This window comes from Stegostoma tigrinum, chromosome 35 (assembly GCF_030684315.1).
Source record: "Stegostoma tigrinum isolate sSteTig4 chromosome 35, sSteTig4.hap1, whole genome shotgun sequence".
In the NCBI taxonomy this organism is placed as follows: Eukaryota; Metazoa; Chordata; class Chondrichthyes; order Orectolobiformes; family Stegostomatidae; genus Stegostoma; species Stegostoma tigrinum.
The window spans coordinates 10427654-10451580 of NC_081388.1; the positions used below are offsets into that span (position 1 = coordinate 10427654).

The following is a 23927-nucleotide window of genomic DNA, read 5'->3' on the forward strand; positions in this document are numbered from 1 at the left end:
TATTGTTTTTAACCTTACCTTTATGTTTGATGATCAAGGTCAAGAATAGGAGATATTAGTGTCTGTACAAGACTTTTGTACAAAATGAGTTTGTTGAGCTGGTCATTGAAATTCACAGCTGAATGTTAAAGTTTGTGACCCCCACAAAATGGGAAGTTTTCTACTTACAATTCTGAATCGATTCCTGTCTCTCCTTCGCAGTCTGCCACCTCCAAATTGCTTTACTCCCTGCATGCCAAACATCTCAAAGCCAGATTGCTGGGAGAAGAGCGAAGGGAGGTTCCTGGAGAGGGAAGCATAACCCCTGCCTCCATATCCTATTGACAGTTCATTCCACTGTGCAGATAGTCGCTCAGAACTGGAATATGATGAAAATGAGTCGTTCCAGAAAGTTCTGTTACTTGGAGGTCGGTCTCTAGACCAGTTCTGACCCCACTGCTTGCTGGAGCTGTCACGTGCTCTGTTGTGGAATTGATCCCTGCGGATCCTGGAGTTGTTGAAACGATCAAAGTGACCTCCGTAGGAATCATTACGATTCGGTCCAGAATCACTGTAATCGAAGCCAGATTTGAACAGATCACGATCATCCAGCGAAGACCTGGAATCATAGGATTCAAAAGGCGCAAACCTGAAAGAGTTGCACAGCAAGAAAGGAATCTGATCAGTAGCTGGAAAGCACCAAGAAACAGCCAGCTAAACAGTTAGAACAGACAGAACAGCAGTTTTTCAACCAAGCTAGATGACTTTGTTGTTTTAAAAGCAACTAATATTTTTAGTCTTTTATAAATCAGTAGATCTGGGATTGATTAGTTCATCAGGAATAAAAAGTAAATTGTTGCTAATTTAGGAGCCTTATTCTTGATTCTAAAACATTGACCTTTCCCAAACCGAGCATCTGTTACAAGTTCTGTAACCTATATACAAATGCACCATAAATTATTCACAGTGCTTGGGAAAATCTGAAAATAAAGCAATATGTAGGTGGAAAAGAGATTACAATTTCTTCCATATTACTCCAAAATTATATGTTTATTGCCAAGCCAAGAGTATTATTACATGAATACACTTAAGCAATTCCACTTGTACAGAAGCAGGTCCAGATAATAGAGTCGTAAGGCACAGAAACAGGCTCCATGCTGAACATAATCCCAAACTGAACTAGTTCAACCTGTCTGCTCTTGGCTCATATCCTTCCAAAAATTTCCTACTCCTTTAAAGTGTCTTCAAACACGAGTCTTCTAAAGTGTAACTGCCCACATCCGCCACTTCCTCGAAGTTAATTCCACACGTGAACCACCCTCTGTGTAAAAAAAATTGCCCCTTTTTAAAATTTCTCTCCTCTCACCTTAAAAATATGTCCCCTAATCTTGAATCCTCCATTCTAGGCAGAAGACGCCCAACGCTAACCCTAACTGTACCCGAGTTTTGAGAAGATTTGTAGCTCAGGTTGAAGTTCTGGATGTGAGTTTGCTCGCTGAGCTGGAAGGTTCATTTTCAGACATTTCGTCACCATTCTAGGTAACATCACCAGTGAGCCTCCGACGAAGCGCTGGTGTTATGTCCCGCTTTCTATTTATCTGGTTAGGTTTCCTTGGGTTGGTGATGTTATTTCCTGCATTGGTGATGTCATTTCCTGTTCTTTTTCTCAGGGGATGGTAGATTGGCTCCAAATCAATGTGTTTGTTGATGGAGTTCCGGTTGGAATGCGATGCTTCTAGGAATTCTCGTGCGTGTCTCTGTTTGGCTTGTCCGAGGATGGATGCGTTGTCCCAATCAAAGTGGTGTACTTCCACATCTGTATGTAAGGATACGAGTGATAGTGGGTCATGTCGTTTTGTGGCTAGTTGATGTTCATGTATCCTGGTGGCTAGCTTTCTGCCAGTTTGTCCAATGTAGTGTTTGTCACAGTTCTTGCAAGGTATTTTGTAGATGACGTTCGTTTTATTTGTTGTCTGTATAGGGTTTTCCAAGTTCATTTAATAAATGAACTTAAAAGACCCCATACAGACAACAAATAAAACGAACGTCATCTACAAAATACCTTGCAAGAACTGTGACAAACACTACATTGGACAAACTGGCAGAAAGCTAGCCACCAGGATACATGAACATCAACTAGCCACAAAACGACATGACCCACTATCACTCGTATCCTTACATACAGATGTGGAAGTACACCACTTTGATTGGGACAACGCATCCATCCTCGGACAAGCCAAACAGAGACACGCACGAGAATTCCTAGAAGCATCGCATTCCAACCGGAACTCCATCAACAAACACATTGATTTGGAGCCAATCTACCATCCACTGAGAAAAAGAACAGGAAATGACATCACCAATGCAGGAAATAACATCACCAACCCAAGGAAACCTAACCAGATAAATAGAAAGCAGGACATAACACCAGCGCTTCGTCGGAGGCTCACTGTTGATGTTACCTAGAATGGTGATGAAATGTCTGGGAACAAACCTTACAACTCAGTGAACCAGCTTACATCCAGAACAAAATAAAGACCCACTCTCTTGTGGACCGAGAGGAGGAGAGTGCTGTCTTGGAGGTGAAAGGAGGATGTCAGGTTGGCTGTGCAACCTTGCGACCAGTGGATCTTAATTCTGGCTTTGGCCTAACGCTGGGTCAGGGGAGCAGCCAATCTGCAACGATGGCTGCGGCAAGTGCTCGTGCCCCAGGTCAGGGGGTCCGGAACACCATCCGTGTTTCTGTAAAGAAGTTGGATGAATGTGCACCTGTGGACCGCACCTTCTTCGTGAAGAGGGTCCTGGTGGACTGTTGTGGGTTCGCTGCTGCGGACATTTACTGCCTGCAGGATTTCCCCGGAGGAGGTTTTTACGACATGACCTTCAGGAGTGCCAAGCTTTGCGAGCGCTTCCTGGAGGTTTTCAAGGAGAAAGGAGGTGAGGGCCCCCTCTCTGTATTGACCGCTGTCCCGCTGTTTGTGATGCCAGCGCAGAGGAGCCGTATGGTGACTGTACATATGTACAACCCACACGTGCCAGCAGTTGATGTCCTGACCTTCCTTGGAAGGTACATGAAGGTTGAAGTGGACCTAACTGACATCATGGACCCCTTTGGCATCTGGACGAGTAAGAGGCAGGTCAAGGTGACGCTGAGGATGGGCGCGGACGGGAACGTCGTACACCCACTGTCCAGCTTCGCGATCGGCGGGAGCAGGGGCTACCCGACCTATGCAGGGCAACCTAAAGTCTGCCATGCCTGTGGTAGGTCAGGTCACGTGGCAGCCGACTGCAAAGCCACCATCTGTAGGAACTGCAGGGAGGAGGGACACCTTGCAAAGGATTGCCCCCAAGAGAAAAGCTGCAACCTTTGCGGGGAAGCGGGCCACCTCTATAGGGCATGCCCGTGGCGGGGGACCACCTACGCCCAGGTTGCCGGCAGGGGCAATGCGGTGCCAGCCCCCCCGGAGGAGAGGAAGGCACCAGGGCCCAGCAAGGACTCCACTAATGTGCAGGAGGGCCAGGCCGTGCAGGAGGGCCCAGCCCCGCAGGATGGGCCCGAGGCCAGCAAAGCGCCCCTGCAGGCTCCGATTCCCCCCCGACAACCCGGAGTCGATGGAGGCGGCGACAGGCGACCCAGGGGAGTGGACATCAGTCCGGAAAGCAAGGAGGAAGGTGCGTCAATGGGCCCAGGAACCGCAACCATCAGGCGCAAAGAGGCAGCTACAGGGGGGCTATAAGAGCTCCTCTGACGAGGGGGATTCGGAGAGGGCCCACCCGAAGCAGAAGTTAAAGATCTCGAGGGGGAAGGAAAGCAGCACCCCGCTTCCAGGTGACGGGAGGCATCCTGAGGCTCCGTCCGACACCCAGTCAAGTGCCGCTGGAACACTGGAGGGCCCCCCGGAACTTCCAGGCGGGAAGGAGGAAACAGCGCGTCCCCAGCCTGACCTGGAGCCGGACCCTCCTGCCTCCGCACCCCTGACGGGGGGATGCCACCCGGAAGGCAGCACGGACGGTTTCCTGATGCCCGGAGAGCGTCCACCAGTTAGCCCGGGCAATGGGCATGAAGGGACAGATGGAGGGGCTGGACCTTGGACCTGGGGAGGGTACTGCGGTCACTGCCCACAATGGGGGTACGAATTGCGAGCATTAATGTGCGCAGCGTCATGTCAACCGCAAGATGTGTGTCCACGTTGGCCTACCTGACCACCATCAAGGCGGACCTCTTGTTTCCGCAGGAGTGCGGGATACCGCACCTCGGCAGGTATGGAAAATGGTCCAGCGCCTGGACCTGTGGGCCTTCGATCTGGTCGGGGGGTAACGACTGTCGCTCCTCGGGCCTTGCTATTCTGCTGCAGGGGCGCAACTTCACCATCTCTCAAGTTCAGGAGGTGGTGGTGGTGGGGGGGGGGGGGGGCGCCTCCTAGTGGCTGACATCACCTATGGGAACACTCCCTTGAGGCTGATCAACGTGTACGCCCCAGCGGTACGGAGTGAGCAGTTGGCCGTCCTGCAGCGGCTTCCACCCCTGCTGGATACGTCCAGGCCGGTCATCCTAGGCGGAGATTTCAACTGCATCACTGATGCAGATGGAAGATCCGGCGTGGGGACAGCGGGTGGGGGGAGTCAACTGGACGTCACGTCCAGATTCCTGATGGGCACGGTGAAGGACGCCAAGCTGCTCGACGTCTTCAGCACCCCTGCAGACGGGCCGCAGCAGAGGTACACCTGGTCACGGCCAGACGGGTCTATCCGCTCAAGGATAGACTTCCTGTTTGTGTCACGGGCGTTCTCGGTCAGGCCCACCGGAGTCGAGCCGGTGTTCTTCTCTGACCACTGCCTCCTGCTGGCCGACTGTCACTTACAGGATGACCAGCCAGCCGGCAAGGGGACGTGGAAGCTCAACACGACTCTGTTGACCCCAGAGAACGTCGAGGAGCTTAAGAGGGAGTACGCCGGTTGGAGAACCGTGAAACCCCTCTTTGAGTCTCCAGGCGACTGGTGGGAGACGGTGAAGGAGAACATCAAGAGGTTCTTTGTCCTCAAGGGTGTTCAGAAGGCAAGAGAGAGGCGGGGAAAGCTGTCGCGACTCCAGAAAAGGCTGCAGAAGAGCAGGTTCTGCACTTGATGGGGGTCGATGTCACGGAGGACCTCCACGAGGTGAGGGGCCAGCAAGCCGCGCTCTTCGCCGCGGAGGCCTCCCGGATAATCTTCCGGTCCAGGGTCCGCTCCGTGGAGCAGGACGAGACGTGCTCGCGTTTCTTCTTTCAGAAGGTGCACAAAGAGAGCTCTGTGCTTAGCCGGCTGAAGGAGGACGACGGCTCGGTGACGTCGTCTCGGCCCGACATTTTGAGGATCAGCAGATCCTTCTATGCCGGACTGTACGACGCGAAGCCCACGGCCAGCAGGGCCTCCGAGTCGTTCCTGTCGTCTATCACGGAGGTCTTAGACGACGGCACGAGGGAGTGGCAGGACCGGCCGATATCCCTGGACGAGCTGACCAGAGCCCTCAAGTCCTTGGAGAGGAACAGGACTCCCGGAAGCAACGGCTTACCGGTCGAGCTGTATTCCGGCCAGGACCTGCTGGAGGTGTACGATAGTGCGCTTCGGGCAGGGGAAATGTGCAAGTCCATGAGCAAGGGCATCATCACCCTCATTTACAAGAGGAAGGGGGAGAGGGAAGAAATTAAGAATTGGCGTCTCATTTCACTTTTGAACGTGGACTACAAAATCCTGGCCAAGGTCATAGCCAACCGGGTCAGGTCTGTCCTGGAGTCAGTGATTCACCCTGACCAAACCTGTGCTGTGCCGGGCAGGAAGATCGCTGAGAGCCTCGCGCTCATCAGGGATACGATCACCTACATACAGAACAGGCGGGTGGACACCTGCCTCGTCAGCCTGGAGCAGGAGAAGGCCTTCGACAGGGTCTCTCATGCTTACATGAGGGACGTCCTCTCCAAATTGGGGTTCGGGGAGGGCATCCGCAATTGGATCCGGCTGCTCTTCGCCAACATCGTTAGTGCAGTCTCGATCAACGGGTGGGAGTCAGACAGTTTACCTGTTAGATCTGGAGTCAGGCAGGGCTGCCCGCTCTCTCCTGCCTTGTTCGTGTGCTGTGTGGAGCCCTTCGCCGCATCCATCAGGAAGGACGTGAGCCTGAAGGGCGTGATTATCCCAGGCAGCGGAGGCCTTCAGGTCAAGACCTCCCTGTACACGGACGATGTCGCCGTCTTCTGCACCGATCGTCAGTCGGTGAATAGACTATTGGACATCTGCGGCCAGTTTGAACTGGCCTCGGGTGCCAAAGTCAATAGGGGTAAGAGCGAGGTCATGTTCTTCGGGAACTGGGACGACCGCTCTTCATCCCCGTCACTGTCAGGACAGACTACCTGAAGGTGCTGGGTGTTTGGTTTGGTGGAGCTGGGACGTGCACTAAGACTTGGGAGGAGCGTATCACCAAATTGAAGCAGAAGCTGGGCTGGTGGTCGCTCCGGTCGCTCCTCATCGCGGGTAAGAACCTGGTTGTCAGGTGCGAGGGGCTTTCGGTACTGTTGTATGTGGCGCAGGCCTGGCCTATTCCCTGGACGTGCGCCGCTGCAGTCACCCAGGCCATCTTCCACTTCATTTGGGGGTCGAGGATGGACCGGGTCCGCAGGGACACCATGTACAAAGACCTGGGAAATGGGGGCAAGGGCGTACCGAACGCCACCCTCGCCCTGATGGCTACCTTTGTGTGCGGCTGCATCAAGCTGTGCGTCGATCCTCAGTACGCAAACACCAAGTGTCACTACTTACTGAGGTTCTACCTGTCCCCGGTGTTGCGAAGGATGGGCCTGGCCTCGTTGCCGCGGAACGCTTCGAGTAGTTGGACCGTCCCGTACCACCTGTCCTTCGTGGAGAAATTTTTGAAAGGAAACACCTTTTGACCACAAGGCCATCAGGCAGTGGTCAGCACGTAGTATCCTTGAGACCCTTCGGGAAAAGGAGAGGGTGGATCCTGTCGTGTGGTTCCCCACGCAGACTGCCAAAGTCATTTGGCAGAATGCCTCATCGCCAGAACTTTCAAACAAGCACAAAGACATTGCTTGGCTGGCGGTGAGAGGGGCTCTGCCAGTGAGATCCTTTATGCATGCCCGGAATCTCTGCGCCACCGCACGCTGCCCTAGAGGTGGCTGCGGGGGGGAATGAGACTGTTGATCACCTCCTTCTGGTGTGTGCCTCTGCGCAGGAGGTCTGGAGGGGGAATGCAGTGGTATTTGTCGAGGTTCGTCCCGAGCAGCTCCGTGATGCGGGACTCCGTGCTCTACGGGCTGTTTCCGGAGACGCACACCGAGACCAACATCAACTGCGCCTGGAGGACCATCAATGCGGTGAAAGACGCTCTTTGGTTTGCCCGCAACTTGCTGGTCTGCCAGCTGAAAGAAGTGACCCCGACCGAGTGTTGCAGACTGGCGCACTCCAAGGTCCAGGACTACGTGCTGAAAGACGCGCTAAAACTTGGGGCAGCCGCCGCCAAGGCGTGGTGGGGCAAGACCACAGTATGAACCCCCTCGTCCAGAATAGGAAAAAGAATCCTATCTGGTAACTGGGCCCAGCTGGCGCCTTCCCCAACTGGTCAGGGGGCCAACTGGGACTGTGCGGGGTGACGACAGCCGGGGTGGTTTCTTTGCTTTGTTTTTTTTTCTCTGTTTTGTTTTTTTCCTTTAGTTGGTATACGTACCCCATGGGTAACCCGGAGTGGCTTGCATGACTGGGTAGGTGTATAAATGTTTTATTTTTTGTACATTCTATGAATAAAGTATATTTTTTCAAATAAAAAAAATGACGAAACGTCTGAAAACGAACCTTCCAGCTCAGCGAGGAAACTCACATCCAGAGCCTAACTGTACCTCTCATGATTTTATAAACCTCAATAAGGTCACCTGTGCTCCAATGAAAAATGTCCCACCCTACCTGGCCTTTCTAACTCAAACCTTCCATACCAGGCAACATCCTGGTAAATCTCATCTAAACCCTCTCTTGCTTAGTAATATTGTTCCTATAACTGGGTGACCAGAAGTGGACATAGTATTCCTGAAGAGGCCTCACCAATGTCCTGCACACCCTCAAAATGACTTCCCAATATCTCTGCTCAAACGACTGAGCAATAAAGGCAAGTGTGCTAAACACACTTTTTAACCAATGAATGTGACGTAAGCGTCAAAGGAACCCATAGGTCCCTCTGTTTGACAAAACTACCCAAGGACCTACCATTAATTATCTAAGTCATGCCCCTGTTTGTTGTGCCAAAATGCAATATCTCACATTTATCCAAATTGAACTCTGACATTTTTCACCTATTTGACTCATGTGATTAAGATCCCTTTGAATTTTTAGAAAACCTTCTTCACTACCTACAATGCCACCACTTTTGGTGTCGTCCGCAAATTTACTAACCACGCCTTCTATTCTCATCCAAATTATTTATATAAATGCCAAAGGAAAAAAGGACCCAAAGCCAATCCCTGTGGAACACCGCCGATGACAGGCTTCCAGTCCAAAAATACAACCCTCCACCGTCTCCTATCATTAAGCCAATGATGTATCCAATTGGCAAGGTCACCCTGAATTCCATGTGGCCTAACTCTGTTAATTAGTCTACCATGTAGAACCTTGTCAAAGGCTTTATAAGAGTCCAAGTAAACAATGACTACTGCTCTGCCCTCAATCTTTTCGGTAACTTCTCAAAAACTCACTCACTTTTGAGAGACATAATTTTCCTCACACAAAACTATAGTGATTGGAACCAGGTTGATCTCGTTGATTAAGAGATCCTTGATTGGCCCAGGTTAATAACCCCAATCAGGAAGCACTGGCTGATCAATGTTAACAGGATTTTAGAATCTCCTCAGTTCAGGGTACAGATTCTGAGCTAGAGTGTGCACAAGTAAATAAAGGGTGACGTGGTGATGGATACCAGTCTCTGTGCAGTTATTTTAGTGGCAATGGGGGATAAACAATACATCCTGAAGAATATTCACTCACAATAATCATCTTGGAGTTGGGGGTAAGCATTTTTGGCACCATGCCTTTATTTGGAACGCTTGAGTTGTTTGATCCTGCTGTCAAAGACTAGCTCCAGTATGTGGAAAGAATGCAGTATTTTTTCCATGCATGTGACATTGGGGCAAATGAAAAGCAACGAGTAATCCTTCTGACTGCTTGCGGGCCTGCGTCATTTTCGGTTATAAGGGGCTTAACCTTCCCAGACTCTCCAGACACTAAAACCTTCCAAGAGCTGACAGATTTGTTAAAGGAATATTACAACCCTAAACATCCTCTAATTGTAATATGCTATTGGTTTTATTTGGCTGCTAGGGAACTGTGAGAATCTGTATTGGGATTTTTGATGAGATTAAGATGACTGGCAGAAGCATGTGATTTCGAGTTAACCCTGAATGAGATGCTGAGAGACCATTCAGTATGTGGAATTAATGATATAACATGTAGAAGTGCCTACAACTAGATGAAGCTCAACTGGACTTCAAACCCGCATTGCAACTGGCTTTGTCATTAGAAAATGCTGCAAGCGGCGGATGGGATATACAAGGCATCCCAATGGAAGTGGACGTCCTTGGCTGTCTAACTGAGAATGGGAAACACCACTTGAGTGTAGGCAAATACAGTGCCACTTGCAGGGCATATCCTGAGCAGAGGAACTCTAGGCCAGCCCACAACAGAACCCGAGGACAAAGGCAAGCCTGGGCCAAGTGCCTAAAAAAAAATCTTCAGGATCTAGGCCAGCAAGGCATTGTAATTGCTAAAGGTATACAGAATCAACAAAGCAAAGGAATCCTACAAAGCCTGACTTGAGTAGGAAAACTCATAGGCTGGTACCCAGGAGCGTGCACAGCCTGGAAAGTCTCCTACATGTGGGTTGAAATAATTAAATTACTTAGCGATGTCCAAATCAGAACCCATTAAAATTAATGTTTGGTAAAATGGTCACACAATTTCCTTGGTGGTCAATATTGGTGCAGCTATATTTGTGGTTACAGAACTTGTCTTTAACAAGATTTGCTTGGATCTCCAACCCTTAAGTATACACAACACCTCTGTCGGACCAAGTCTACACTGGAGAACCATTGCAAGTTAAAGGGTACGACTTCAGTTCCAAAACTTCATGAGAAGCGGCTGGTGCGGTTACCGCTGATGGTACTAACAGGTTCAGGCCCAAGCCTACTGGGAAGGAATTGGTTGAGAAAGATTCACCTAGATTGGCTCAATATTTTTCAATGGAAAATAGCTGTCGCAATGAAGTCCTAGTGAAATATCTGGGGCTTTTTCAAGAGGGGCCTGGTACTATCAAGGGGTCCAAAGCCACTTTACACAGTGACCAGGAAGCAATTCCAAAATTTTGTACGACATGCCTGGTGCCATTTGCTTTCCGGGCAAAAGTAGAGGTGGAAATCAAGACACTGGAGAGTGAAGGAATCCTCAAAGCAGTACAGTTTGCAGAGTGGATTGCACCAGTCATACCAAATATGAACCCTAATGGTTCAGCTCGCCTCTGTCAAGATTTTTAACCAAGCAGTGAACCACTTCTCATGGCTGGATAAATACTCAATCTCTTGCATAAAGGACTTGTATGCAAAGTTGTCAGGGGGTCCGACCTTTACAAAGCTGGACATGAGCCATGCCTAACTGCAACTGTGAGTGGACGAGGACTCCCAGAAGTACACCACAATTAACACCCATAAGGGTTTATGCCAATATACAAGACTGCCATTTCGGGAATCATCAGCCTGCACCCTTTTCCAGCAGACCATGGAGAATATTTTACAGAGGCTACCCCAGGTTGACATTTATCTGGATGATGTGCTAACAACCCATGAAGATCAACGACGAGCACTTGGACATGGTGCTTAAAAACTTTTCTTCCAGGCGAGCGTATGACTTAGAAGGGAAAAATGTGTGTTCCAGGTGCCCCATGTGACCTGCTTGGGTTACAGAGTTGACAAAACCAAGTTACACCCATTGGAAGATTAAAAGGTGAAGGCAATCGAAGGAGCCCTGGCTCCCACGTCTGTACCGGAACATGGGTCTTTCCTTGGGCTAGTGAATTATTAGAGAAAATTCATGTGACCTGGTCTCCATTTTGGCATCCTTACAGCTACTATTGAAAAAGGGTTTGCCTTGGAAATGGTTGCATAGACAAAAGTAGCCATTGGATGATAGCTGCTTTTTCACTTTCCTAAAGTGTTGGGCCAATACGTTCCAATGAAAGACGTGGTGTTGACATTCAATGCCTCCCCATACGGGATTGGGGTAATGTTGGCTCACCAGTGGCCCTCGGGAGAGGAACACCCAATAGTGTATGCTTCCTGGACTTTGGCTGATGCTGTACTCAAATATGCCCAGATAGAGAAGGAAGGTTTGGCAGTCATCTCTGGTGTAAGGAAGTTCCACCAGTACCTTTACGGATGGAAATTTGTATTGTAACAGATTACAAACCCTGCTAAAGCTACTGAACAAAAGGTGATGCTGCCCATAGTTTCCCCCTGGTAGAATTGAGTGGTGGGGTTTTATACTTCAATACGTACGAGTTAAAATGCTGTCCAGGAAGCCAAGTGACTAATGCAGATGCCTTGAGCCACCTCCCACTGGCAGATACTGCACAAGTGGTGCCTCCCCTGGAACAGTCCATTTGGCTTTAAATTTCTTGGACACCCTTTTGGCCACCACTGACAACATCTGATTGTGGCCACGAAGATCTTGTCCTAGTAAAGCTAAAACTGCTGGACGTAATGGGGGAGACAGAGGGCCAACACAACCAGGACTGAAACCTTTCTGGACCAGCGAGACCAGATCACCATAGAGTTTGGCATCTTACTATAGGGAGCAAGAGCAATTGTCCATAGTAAAGGTCGCCGCCTGATACTGGCCAAATCCCACCAGGGTCATCCAGGGGTTTCCAAAATGAAGATGCTAGTAAGAATGTGTTTCGTGGCCAGGGTTGGATGCTGACATAGCTGCATTGGTGGGACAGTGCCCAGAGCGCCAATAAAGGTCAAAAATTGCCACCAGTGGCAGCCCCACATTCACAGGAATGAGTGGGTAAACCCTGTAACTAGTTGCATGTCTTATGAGCTCAATGTTCCTGGTCTTTGGGGGATATCCATTCAAAAATGGTTGGATGTACATTAAGTCTGTTTGGCAACTCTGGGATGACAGTTGAGAAGCAGTGAGCATCATTCACGATACACTGACTCTCGCCAGTATTGTTCATTGACAATGGAAGGCCTTTTACCAACAGTGAGTTTTGAGTATTTCCTGAGGTCGAATGGCATTCAGCACATAAAGGACAGCTCCAGACCATCCATCATACATTGGTCTGACAGAATGAATGATCCAAACTCTGAAGGCAGGCTTGAAAAAGCAGCTTAAAGCATCATTTGATACCCAGTTCCTGTTCAGTTATAGGGCCACCCTTCAGGCAAAAACAGGGATTGCTCCAGCAGAGTTGCTGATGGGGAGAAGACTCCACACCAGGTTAAACCTGATCATTCCCAGACCTGGTGGGGGAAACTGTGAAATGGCAGTAGGAATGCCTCTAAGTGAAAGAGAGAATTTAATTGGGGGCGGGATGAAATTTGGTGCCGGAACCTTGGAAATGGCCCTGTATGGGTACAAGGCAAGGTTGATGTGAGGTCAGGTCCCACAACTTACGAAGTTTGGGAAGGTAAGGCAGTCCTGACAAATGTGAATCACCTGAAAGCTGTTGCCTCGCAAATGGGTGAAGAGCAAAACATACATGTTCCCTCCAAACAGCCAGAAAGCCTGTCAGAAACCATAGTTTCTTCCCCCTCCATCTATTATTGAGGAAACTTCAGAGTTCAGATGGATGATACCATTACCAGCAGAAGACAAGGAGAAAACTCTCCTGAGATGCTCCGGACGCAAGAGATGGGGCTGTGGTCTGGTATGCACTGCCCTTGTCAGAGTCCAAATCAGAGGAACCAGATCTGGGCCAAAAACATCCAAGAGAAGTTACAAGAGAAAGACCAGGCCTACATCCTTGGACGTGGAGGGACGTAGTGATTGGAAGCACATGAACCTTGTTAACTATGCAGTCCTGGAATAGGGTTGTTAACCTGGCCAATCAGGAGGCACTGCCTGACCAATCATAACAGGAGACTGAGAATGTCCTCAGTTCAGGCCAGTGCTTTGTGAACAAGTGAATAAAGGGTGACTTGGTGATGAGATACCAGCCTCTGTGCACTTACTTCAAAAAGCATGTTGACTATCCCTAGTCAATTTTTGCCTCTGTAAATGTTTATAAATCCACTCTTTTAGAATCCTCTCCAACCAGTGACCCACAACTGAAGTCAGACCGACAGGTCTTTGGTTCCCCAATTTCTCCGTACAACCCTTCTTAAAGAAAGGCATGATATTAGCCACCCTCCAGTCAGCGGGCACCCCACCTGTAGTTATCAATGAGGCAAATATTTCTGGAATGATTGCTGACATTCAGATGGTAATTAAATTCAACTATTCAATCATATCTCTCTTAGTTCAGATTCCAATAAGCAGACCAAGTAACCCATATAAACAATATACCAAAATAATCCAAGTATTTCAAATCCTGAACAAGTTGACAAAACTGATCCCACTAATTCAGTAAACCTGGCAGTGTGCAATTGAAGACAGCACTAAAAAAGTACGCATTTTTAAAAAAAGTGGATTATGTTTTCCATTTGACTCAGCAAATAAGTAAAATGTACGACTTTGAAAAAGCAATCATTTTTCAACCCATATAGATGCTGCAACAAACTTCAAAAACAGGATTATACTAAATATATTGGAAAAAGAATCTAATTAAGCCTGACAAAATATTTGGTCATCAGCAAAATCATGCAAATTGCATGCAATTTAATCAGGAACTAAAAACATGATTCCCTGTAGAGAAATAGTTTGTTATTTGTCTAAAACATGTACGTCAGTTGAGATCACAGAATATCAATTGACAAGTCTGCCATTCCTAAAATGTTAACTAGCAACCTCTAACAAACTTTCATGATATAATAGGCCTGAGGTGAAATATGCTTTCTGAATATCCAACATCTTCAATTTAACATTCATAAATACAAAGCCATTCCAGCACCAGTGCAACCTGCTTATTGCTGTACCACCTCTTCCTTGATCTTCATCATTTCTGAAAGCAAGGATCTGTTGGACTGATAACCTTCATTTTTTTTTTCACCTTTGGTGATCAACATGCCAATTTGCTCATAAGCTTCAGCGAGCTTTTCAGTGAAAATATCATGGATCCTTGACACACCTCTTTATGCATCTTTATCATTACTTCAGTAATTGTGTTTCTTTTTCACTCACTCATAGAATGTGGAGCATCACTGGCTGGCCAGCATTTAATGCCAGTCCCTAGTCACCCTTTGGAAGGTGGTGGTGAGCTGACGTCTCAAAATGCTGCAGTTCGCATGTTGTAGGTTGACCCACAATGCCTTCAAGGGAGGGAATTCCAGGATTTTGAATCAGTGACAGTTAAGGAACGACAATATATTTCCAAGTCCGAATGGTGAGTGCCTTGGAAGGGAACTTGCAAGTGGCGGTGTCCCAATCTATCTGCTGCCCTTGTCCTTCTAGATGGAAGTGGTCATTCATTTGTAAGGTGCTGTCTTAGGATCTTGGGTGAATTTCTGTAGCGCACCCTGAAGCTAGGTCACATTGCTGCTACTCAACATTGGTGGCGGATGGAGTGGATGCTTCTGAATCTGGTGCCAATACACTGGGCTACTTTGTCCTGGATGGAATCAACTTTATTGAATGCTGTAGGGGGTGCACCCATCCAGCCTAGTGGGAAGTATTCCATCAGACTCTTGACTTTGGCTTCGGTTCAGAGAGGCGGACAGGTTTTGGGGAGTCAGGATGCGAGAGTTACTTACCACAGTATTCGTAGCCTCTGGCTTGCTTTCGGAGCCACTATGTTAACGTGGCAAATCCAGTTGAGTTTCTGGTCAATAGTAACTTCAATGATATGGATAACAGGGGAATTCAGTGATGGTAACACCACTGAATGTCAAGGGACAGTGGTCAGATTGGCTCTTATTGGAGGTGATAGGCTGTCAGCATTATGACTGGACTATTAATCCAGAGGCCCTGGTAATGTTCCAGGGACAAAGGTTCAAATCCTGCTGTGGCAGATAAATTTGAATTCAATAAAAATCTGACATTAAGAGTCTAATGATGACAATGAATCCACTGTCAACTGTTGGAAAAACTCATCTGCTTAACTAACCTTCTTTAGGGAAGGAAATTCCCATCCTTACCTAATCTGGCCTACATGTGACTCCAGACCCTCAACAGTTCGGCTAACTCTTTACTGTCCTCTGGGCAATTAGGGATGGGAAATAAATGGGTCTAAGTAGCGATGCTCTCATCTCACGAATTAGTACAGGAAAAGATGGTCATCGCCTGGCATTTGTGTGGCTTGAATATTACGTACCATTATCATAAATACATATCAAGCTACATTACACCTTCCAACATACTAACAGTCAATGGTGAACAACATGGAGAGGCTGCTAATTGCTTCTCCAACTGACAGAGGCAATTTAGATCAGAAACATTCTCCTGGTCAGTGGGGGTCAATAATGTCACAGAATGCATTTGTCAAGAAATCTACTGGGCCAATGAGTTACTTATTGTTATTTTCACAAAAGTGGAACAGCAATATCACTGCAATAAATGTAAAATCAGCCTATTAAAACAGGACAAAGCTCATTTAAAGTTTTTGAACAATTACAATAATGTTCTTTGCATTTAGACAATGAAAAACCCTCCTTTAACCTACTGCAATCAAGAGAGTACACCTCCGGAACCAATTAGAAACAATAAATTACAGACCTTCCAATCAGAGTAAACATCTTGATCAAGTTATGGCAAGACAGAAAGAAGGCCCTTCTGCGTCTATCAACTTCACAAGTATTGAATTAAGTTCAGTCAGTAGTACATGAGTAGTGGTCTTGTGACACAGTGGTAGAGCTCATACATCTGAGCTAGAAGATCCATGTTTAAGTCCAACCTGCTCAAGAACTGTATCAGAACATGTCTAAGCAAATTGGTTAAATACTGCTAGGGCAAGTGGAGAGTGAATAATATTATATCCAGAATGCCAAAAGACAAAACATAATATCTCATGCTAGTTCAGAGTCTAATCTAATTTTTTTCAAAACAATCAGAGTCTTAGTCTTCCAAATGGCACACAGCAGTCAAGCTGCTTTTGAAGCCTTGATAGATACCTTTCCTGATCATCACCTTCATTACGAGAAAGGAGATCTAACCGTTGGTTAATTTTAGCTACAATGGATTCAGAAGTCTGGTTGCCTTTGTAGGAGTTCCAGGATTTACCACTGTAGCCATAACTGGATCCAGAACCATATCCATAACTGTAGACATCATAACCTGAAGAGGGAAGATAAATTGTAACAACATTGTGAGTGATTTTCTTGAACCAACATGTCTGCAAGTTCTTCGAGACTCTTAATGGTTCCTGCACCCCCTATAGACAAACAGTTCAAGTTGGAGAAATTGAGTTATCTACAGCAGGTAAAGAATAGTGAAACTTAAATTATGTACTAATCCGCCCTACAATAATGTTTTATCTACATATAATGAATGAAAAGACAACAGCCATATTTTTAAAGCATATCTTCAAACAGTGACTCCATGACAACAACTTTAGTGGTGTGGAATTTAAAGACAGGCTTTCTGGCGCAGAGATAACCCTCTGCAAACTTCCTACATCATGTGAGATCTAGGAGCCAGTGTTTTCTCCCATATTTCCAGGCAAAAAAAAAAAGTCAACAGCTTAGCTTTCCTACAAAGGATGAACCTCAAAATAGTTTACATAAACCATTTCTTCAATTTGACTGTAATCCTGCAATAATGCCTCATTGTGGATGCAAGGCAGGAAAACCATGACTGCAACAATACAATGTTTGTAGCCTAGTAAACAGACTAGATCTTTTCATCTCTACCTACACTTGCCTCTACTAAACCAGCAACTACAGTCTGCAGTTCTGACCCCTTCACCTTTTGGCGTGTTCCCTTCTGACTGCAGGCTAAGAATCATGCACAACACCACTTTTTACACACCAGTGTCACAAAGAATAACTAGCAGATTTCACACTGAGCTAAAAAAGATACAGAACAAGGACACTGGAGGAGAACAATTAGTGACAGGCTTTCTATTCCAAAGCCTACTAAGCCATCTGATGTAGCTATCGGGTTTACAATCACACTTTGTTGAGTTAAGCCAAGTTCCATAGTTTGGAGAGTAAGAACAGGCAAATCATCCATCCCATTCCCACCATTAAGCACCTCTGACATTTTTACCTTCACCGGAAGATTCTGTGTTCCAATTTCCATATGAGCCTGCAAAATAAGACTATTTGTTACTATAATGTCATATTACGTTCTGAAAAATAAAGACTAACAGTACAAAGTAGATTGTGAAACAGAATATTGAACCTAACTCCATTATGATCTGAAACAGTACTGAGCAATAATAGTACTCTCAACTGAGTCAAAAGCTTTGTGGGTTCCAAGTACCACTCCAAACACCTTAGCACATAATCTAAACTGCTGATATTTTGTTGCTGTGCTAAACGAGTGCTGAACTGTAGGCATCATCTCAAGTGAAATTAAATACTCCAATGGCACATTCTAAAGGAGAGCTGATTTCAGGTACAAAGAAAGCAAGTAAAATCAATTTTGATGTGATTTCCAAAATTCTTATATTTGGAAAAACTGAAGAAAGTATCACATCTCCTACAGGATAGTGCTAAATCAGTCTACTTATTCAAACTGAAAAAAAAGTGCCTCACTTATCCTTGGACAAAATTAAAGAAATGGAAAATTTAATGCATGAATGATTTCATTGGTTACTATGCCAGCAAGGTTGTGTTTGTGAATTGTACAATACCAAAGCCAAACGATTTGATAAGAATCTGTGTGGATATAACTCACTTAAACAAAGCAATATTTTATGAAATTCACCGAATGGCATCAATGGATAAAGGTCTAACAAACAGTCCAAAGTCCTACTCAACAAACTAGATGCTAACTGTGGATTTTGGCAATTACTTCCAGATGTAAACTCCAGAAAGTACATTTATTACATCCTTTTGGCATAATTGTTTTAACAGATTACCTTTGCTAAATGCATTCGCTCCAGAAATTTTTCAGACAATGATATCCAACTCGCTGGAAAGCATCAACGGTGTAATATGCCATATGGATGTCATACTAATACCTGGATCCACAAAAGAGGAACTTAGCCAAAGAGTTACAAGTGGCGAAGTCCAACAGAATGCAGGTCTAAAACTGAATGAGATATGCAAGTTTTCAAAACCTAACATTATCCAAGCTACTGAAATCACAGTAGATCCAAAAAACTATAAGCCATCAGAGAATTCCCACTGCTGAGGAACACAGTGCTCAAAAAGAACCTTGGGATGGTGAATCCAGTGAGCAAGTTTCTACTTCACTTGCAGAGATCCATGAGACTTGTGATTAGATTTTAAGCCAAGGCCAATGATGCTGGAACATTGGCCACAAAAAGGTATTTAATAAAATCAAGTCACTCCTGTTCTCCTTAGAAATCTTAAGACACAATAATTTACTTTAACAATCGTAGTAGCAGCTGGTAAATTTTTAACAAGATTGGGACAATGCCCTTCCTCATGCTGACAGATGGAAAATGCTGACTAGTCTACAATGGCAGTAGCTCACTAACAGAAACTAAATAGTGTATGCCATTAATGAGAAAGTAGTTTTAGCAACAACTGTGAAAGAATGTTTTTCTTTCACAGACTATCAGACTACATGATGGTCTTAGTTTTAATTTTGAAATTTAACTATAAACTATTGCTCACTCTTTTGAACACAAAACATGTGACCAAGTTGCTGCCCATATTTCAGCAGTTTAGATTAAGGCTCATGACGTATATTTCAACTGCAAAATGTGCTTAGGGAAGACATCAATCAACAGCAGCCACACCATCAAGGACACCATTAAATTTAACAGAAGATCTAGAATTCATTGATGAAGTTGATGCCTACTCATCAGAAGTTACTAAACATTTACCAGCTACTAAAAGAAAGCTAAAAATGATACGAGATGAAGAACATAACTAGATCCAAAAATATTGTTTGGAAGGATGCCAGATTACGAATCAATAATCTAAAACATGACAATTTGAGCATTGCAAACACCTCATAGTTATTGATGACTTGCTAATCTTCAATGAAAGATTACCAATACCAAGAGATCTTTGACTTGACATTCTTCAATAAAATTCATTCAGCATGTTTGAGAATTGTAGAGTGTTCTCCAAGGATATGATATTCAATCTGGTCAGATATAGTTCACTGCATAAAGGAAATGTTTGGCATCTGTATTCTCTGTGGTGTAAACACCCAAGAGAAAACAAAAGGGCCACTATTATCTTAATCATTTCCATTGAAGGTCGGGGAGCATCAGGAATGGATTTATTTGATTTCAAAGGGAAGATCTTCATGATTATTCTAGACTATTACACCAGGCGCATTCAAGTGAATCACCTGCATAGTGTCACAGCATTGGCAGCAGTAAAATCACTCAAGAGAATCTACTCAATGTGTGGCAATCCAGACAGTGTATTATCAAATAGGTGTCCAAAGTTTGGAAATGACAAATTTTTTTTAAACAGATTATGTTTTACATGGATATTTTACTCATATTATCAATTCACCTCACTAATGTCAAGCAAATGGAAAAGCTGAGCAAGGAGTGCAAATAACATAAACATCACAGTCATCATATTCGGATAGATAGAAGATTGAAAACATGCCTTCCATCTGTCTCATTTGTTGGAACATGTCATCACTGAAAATGACAAGAAGAGTGAAACAGCAGGAAGAAGAGCAAAGTGAAAATCAAGTTCAAAACTTCATTAAAAAACAGGGTGAGAAGAGTTATCAGAGTTATAGATGTTATGGGTAAGATTTCAGCAGAGACAAGGAAAGATCATGGCAAATAAAGAAAACACAACCAAGATAATATATGGCTGAAATAGATTCTGGACGAGAAATCATAATGCATTGATCAATTGAATGAGATTCAACAGAAAATTGGAAGACAAGGAATAACGTTCACACCATTCCAGAGAGGAACACTCACACTGATGGGGGAAGAGCGTGCAGAATATCCTTGACCTCAGAAGAAGATTAGAAGCAGATGAGGAAGGCTGGGCAAAACAGAGGATAACCCTATGAACTCAGACTCTTTGGAGGGGGAGGTGTTTACAAAATAAATATAACAGGGATAAAGACTTTGGAGAAATGTAGATTAAAATCAAAATTATACATGATGATGTACTAACAATGTCAGTTGCATAAATGCTTATAAATAGTTGGAAGGGAGAAGAAACCCTGAGTGCTAAGAGAATGTGATCAGGGGGTAAATAAAAATTTCATGCAGAAAGAAAATGCAAGTATTTTAAATGGAGAACAATTGCTTTTATTTTGAAAGTCATAACTTATTTTTGTGAATGGAGGTTAGCAATTTAATTTCAAAGACCATTATGCAAATCAGAATGCATTTTCTTTGGCATAATCCTCTTTATGTCCATTTTCAAACTGCCCCTGGAAAGGAAGGGATTGACAACACAAGACCCACGAGGTTAGCTGTTGCTTCATTAGATTGGTTTTAACATTTCACTTGCTAACAAATTATCTGTTGCTGAATAAAAGACACCAAACAACTCAGAATATCTAATCCTACACATTTTAAAAAGAAGTTGTTCTAAAGTAGGGTCAATGGGCCTGAAATGTTAACTCTGCTTTCTCTGCAGAAATGCTGCCAGGCCTGCTGAGTTTTTCCCAGTAAATCTCCGAGTTCCAGCATCCACGGTTCCGTTTTTTTTTAAATTGAGCCCATCTTTAAACAAACAATTAAAGCAAATTGAGAACCTGCATATTTAATGATTAAAATAGATATATTTAAATGTTTAAATAGAGGCAAATAAATCACAAGGGAAAGGAAATAAATTATATTTATTAATATACGATAATAGGATCGTATCGACGCATGATATAGCATCGGCCTGTCTTGCGTATCAAGTTCTTCTCATCTAATTGTGTACATTAATGGTGGGGGGGGGGGGGGGAAGAACTAAACATCTACTGAAAAGAGGGCATCACGTTTCAATTTTGAGTGTGGCAAGGCTCTTGACTACAAGTTGTATGACAAGTTAGAAGCTTGCGAACGGATACAATGCCAGCAAATAGCTGAGATAACAAGGTGTAGAGCTGGATGAACACAGCAGGCCAAGCAGCATCAGAGGAGCAGGAAAGCTGTCGTTTCGGGTCTGGGACCCTTCTTATGGCTCCTCTGTTCCTCCTCAGATTCTCCAGGATTGGTAGTTACCACTATCTCTGAACAGATAAATGGCCGACCTCCGATTTACAACAGGGACTTAGTTGGGAACTCACATTAGAGCAGATAAAGGAGAAACGTATCCCTTGACTTCGCGTGTTAATTTCCCGCGTTTTTCCAGATTCAGGTTTTGTTTTGCTGCATTTCGATTGGGCGGGCTGGGGCCGGGCAAACAGGTCATTCCCAAAAATGAATTCACATTTAAAGATATACCCTGAAAAGCATGAGCTGAAACCTCACTGTAACACACCACTCCTCAAAGACACCCACAGTTTCGTCGCACAATGAGCAGCAGAACGGTTCGGAATAGCGGGCCGGGAATCTGGTCAACATTGACTCACACTAGCGGAGACACCGCGGGGAGGGTAAAGGGCTGCACCGAGTAGCGGGGGGGCGGCGATCGCGTGAGCGCGCGAGGTCAGAGGGCGTTTGGCCAGCGTGAGCGTGTGGTGGAGAGGGCGGGGGTTATGTGCGTGTTAACGGTACACGTGGGGCAGGAGTTGACGATGGGGTCCCGAACGGACCGTTGTCAACGAGAGGCGCCATTTTGTGGGGTTGGGGAACGAGAGACGAAAACCGTCGTAAACCGTCGTAAACTGTGGAAATGGTCAAAACAACATCCCAGACTAGCTGAGATAACAAGGTGTAGAACTGGATGAACACAGCAGGCCAAGCAGCATCAGAGGAGCAGGAAGTCTGACGTTCCGGGCCTAGACTCTTCTTCAGAAAAAGGCCCGAAATGTCAGCCTTCCGGCTCCCGAGATGCTGCTTGGCCTGCTGTGTTCATCCAGCTCCACACTTTGTTATCTCGGATTCTCCAGCATCGGTCGTTCCTACTATCCCAGACTTCCTCGCAGCATATAGACCGTCATCGAATTTCACGTTGCATTTGACAGTGAGGGGAAGACTTCCAGCTGTACTTCAGAAACTGACCAATTAGCCGTTTGGAAAACGTGGCGCAACAATATGCAACTCCTGTTTTTAATACAGGAAAATAAACAACCGGGAAAAGGAGAGTGGTTGCAAGGCGCACGTCCCGCAGCGATCGTGCAACTCACCCCGAACAATGAGTGACATCAGTCCTGACCCAATCATAGAACAGACCCGCCCAAACAAAGGGCCGCCTGCCAATCAGATACCGGGGAGGCGGGGTTACCGGCGGCAGCCCGTTGCGTTGTCTTTCGTTGAGAAAACCACCTTCGGCGGTGGCGGCAGCTTTTTAATATTTCCTAGGAGGAGGGGCAAAAAAAGGGGGACAATTTATAGAAAACCGCCAATTGCTGTGTCACCTATACGGCAGTACAATGGAGATTCACTTTCTTTATTTTCATTTATCTTAAAATAAATCAAGGCGATCGCACCTTCGTGAAGCGCTTATCGCCTCAGACTTGCTTGACTAACCTGAATAACGACCGTCCATTTTGCTCCAGCTTCATTCAAACGCAGCCTCTCTGGTCAGCGGCTGGTGGCCCGGATGTACCGCCTGTCCACTGCCGATTGGCCAGGGTCTTGGGATATGGGCGGGGTCACGTTGGCACAGCGACTCTCGATTAGTCAAGCCGGCGTCAATCAGAGGCAGTCCCCACCCTGACGACAGTCACTGACCTCTACATCTCCGAGACCAGGCTCCAGCTTTCTGTCACCTCCTCCTACTGGCCCCTTGATCGTGACTCCTCTCCCCTGCCCGACCACCAAAGCATCATCTCCTCAACCATTCACAACCTCATCACTTCAGGTGGCTTCCCACCCACAGCCTCCAACCTCATCGTTCCCCAACCCCGCACTGTCGACTTCTATCTCCTGCCCAAAATCCACAAACCTGACTGCCCTGGTCGACCCATTGTCTCTGCCTGTTCCTGCCCCACCGAACTTATCTCGACACCATTTTCTCCCCCTTGGCCCAGCAACTCCCCACCTACATCCATGACACCACCCACGCCCTCCACCTCCTCCAAAACATCCGATTCCCCGATCCCCAACACCTCATCTTTACCATGGACATCCAGTCCCTATACACTTGCATTCCCCATGCAAATGGCCTAAAGGCTGTCCACTTCATCCTGTCCCGCAGGCCCGACCAGTCCCCCTCCACTGACACCCTCATCCGATTATCTGAACTTGTCCTCACCCTCAACAACTTCTCTTTCAATTCCTCGCACTTCCTACAAAGGGGTTGGCCATGGGCCCCAAGCAATGCCTGCCTCTTTGTAGGATATGTGGAACAATCCATCTTCTGTAGCTACACTGGCCCTAAACCCCACCTCTTCCTCTGTTACATTGATGACTGTATCGGCACGGCTTTGTGTTCCCACGAGGCGTTCGAACGGTTCATCTACTTCACCAACATCTTCCAACCCGATCTTAGGTTCACCTGGACGAACTCTGATACCTCTCCTTCCTGCACCTCTCTGTTTCCATCTCTGGAAACCACCTGGAAACTGACATCCATTTCAAGCCTACCGACTCCCATAGC

The 23927-nt window shown here is 46.0% G+C and overlaps 1 protein-coding gene across 4 annotated transcripts in view; it reads right to left on the reverse strand.

Moving 5' to 3' along the window:
- The window catches only part of LOC125447478 (A-kinase anchor protein 8-like), a 35978-nt gene extending 13038 nt beyond the window's left edge, over positions 1-22940 (reverse strand). For 2 of the 4 annotated variants that reach the window (XM_048521867.2, XM_048521864.2), the window contains exons 1-5: positions 22856-22940; positions 22513-22683; positions 17371-17409; positions 16275-16437; positions 169-628 (exon numbers count right to left, since the gene is read on the reverse strand). In XM_048521867.2, the coding sequence (XP_048377824.1) occupies positions 169-628; positions 16275-16437; positions 17371-17409; positions 22513-22549 (699 nt within the window). In that variant the 5' untranslated portion in view covers positions 22550-22683; positions 22856-22940. The remainder of the gene's footprint in view (positions 1-168; positions 629-16274; positions 16438-17370; positions 17410-22512; positions 22684-22855) is intronic. The other 2 variants (XM_048521866.2, XM_048521865.2) reach the window with 2 other exon arrangements.
- Positions 22941-23927: the final 987 nt, after the last annotated feature.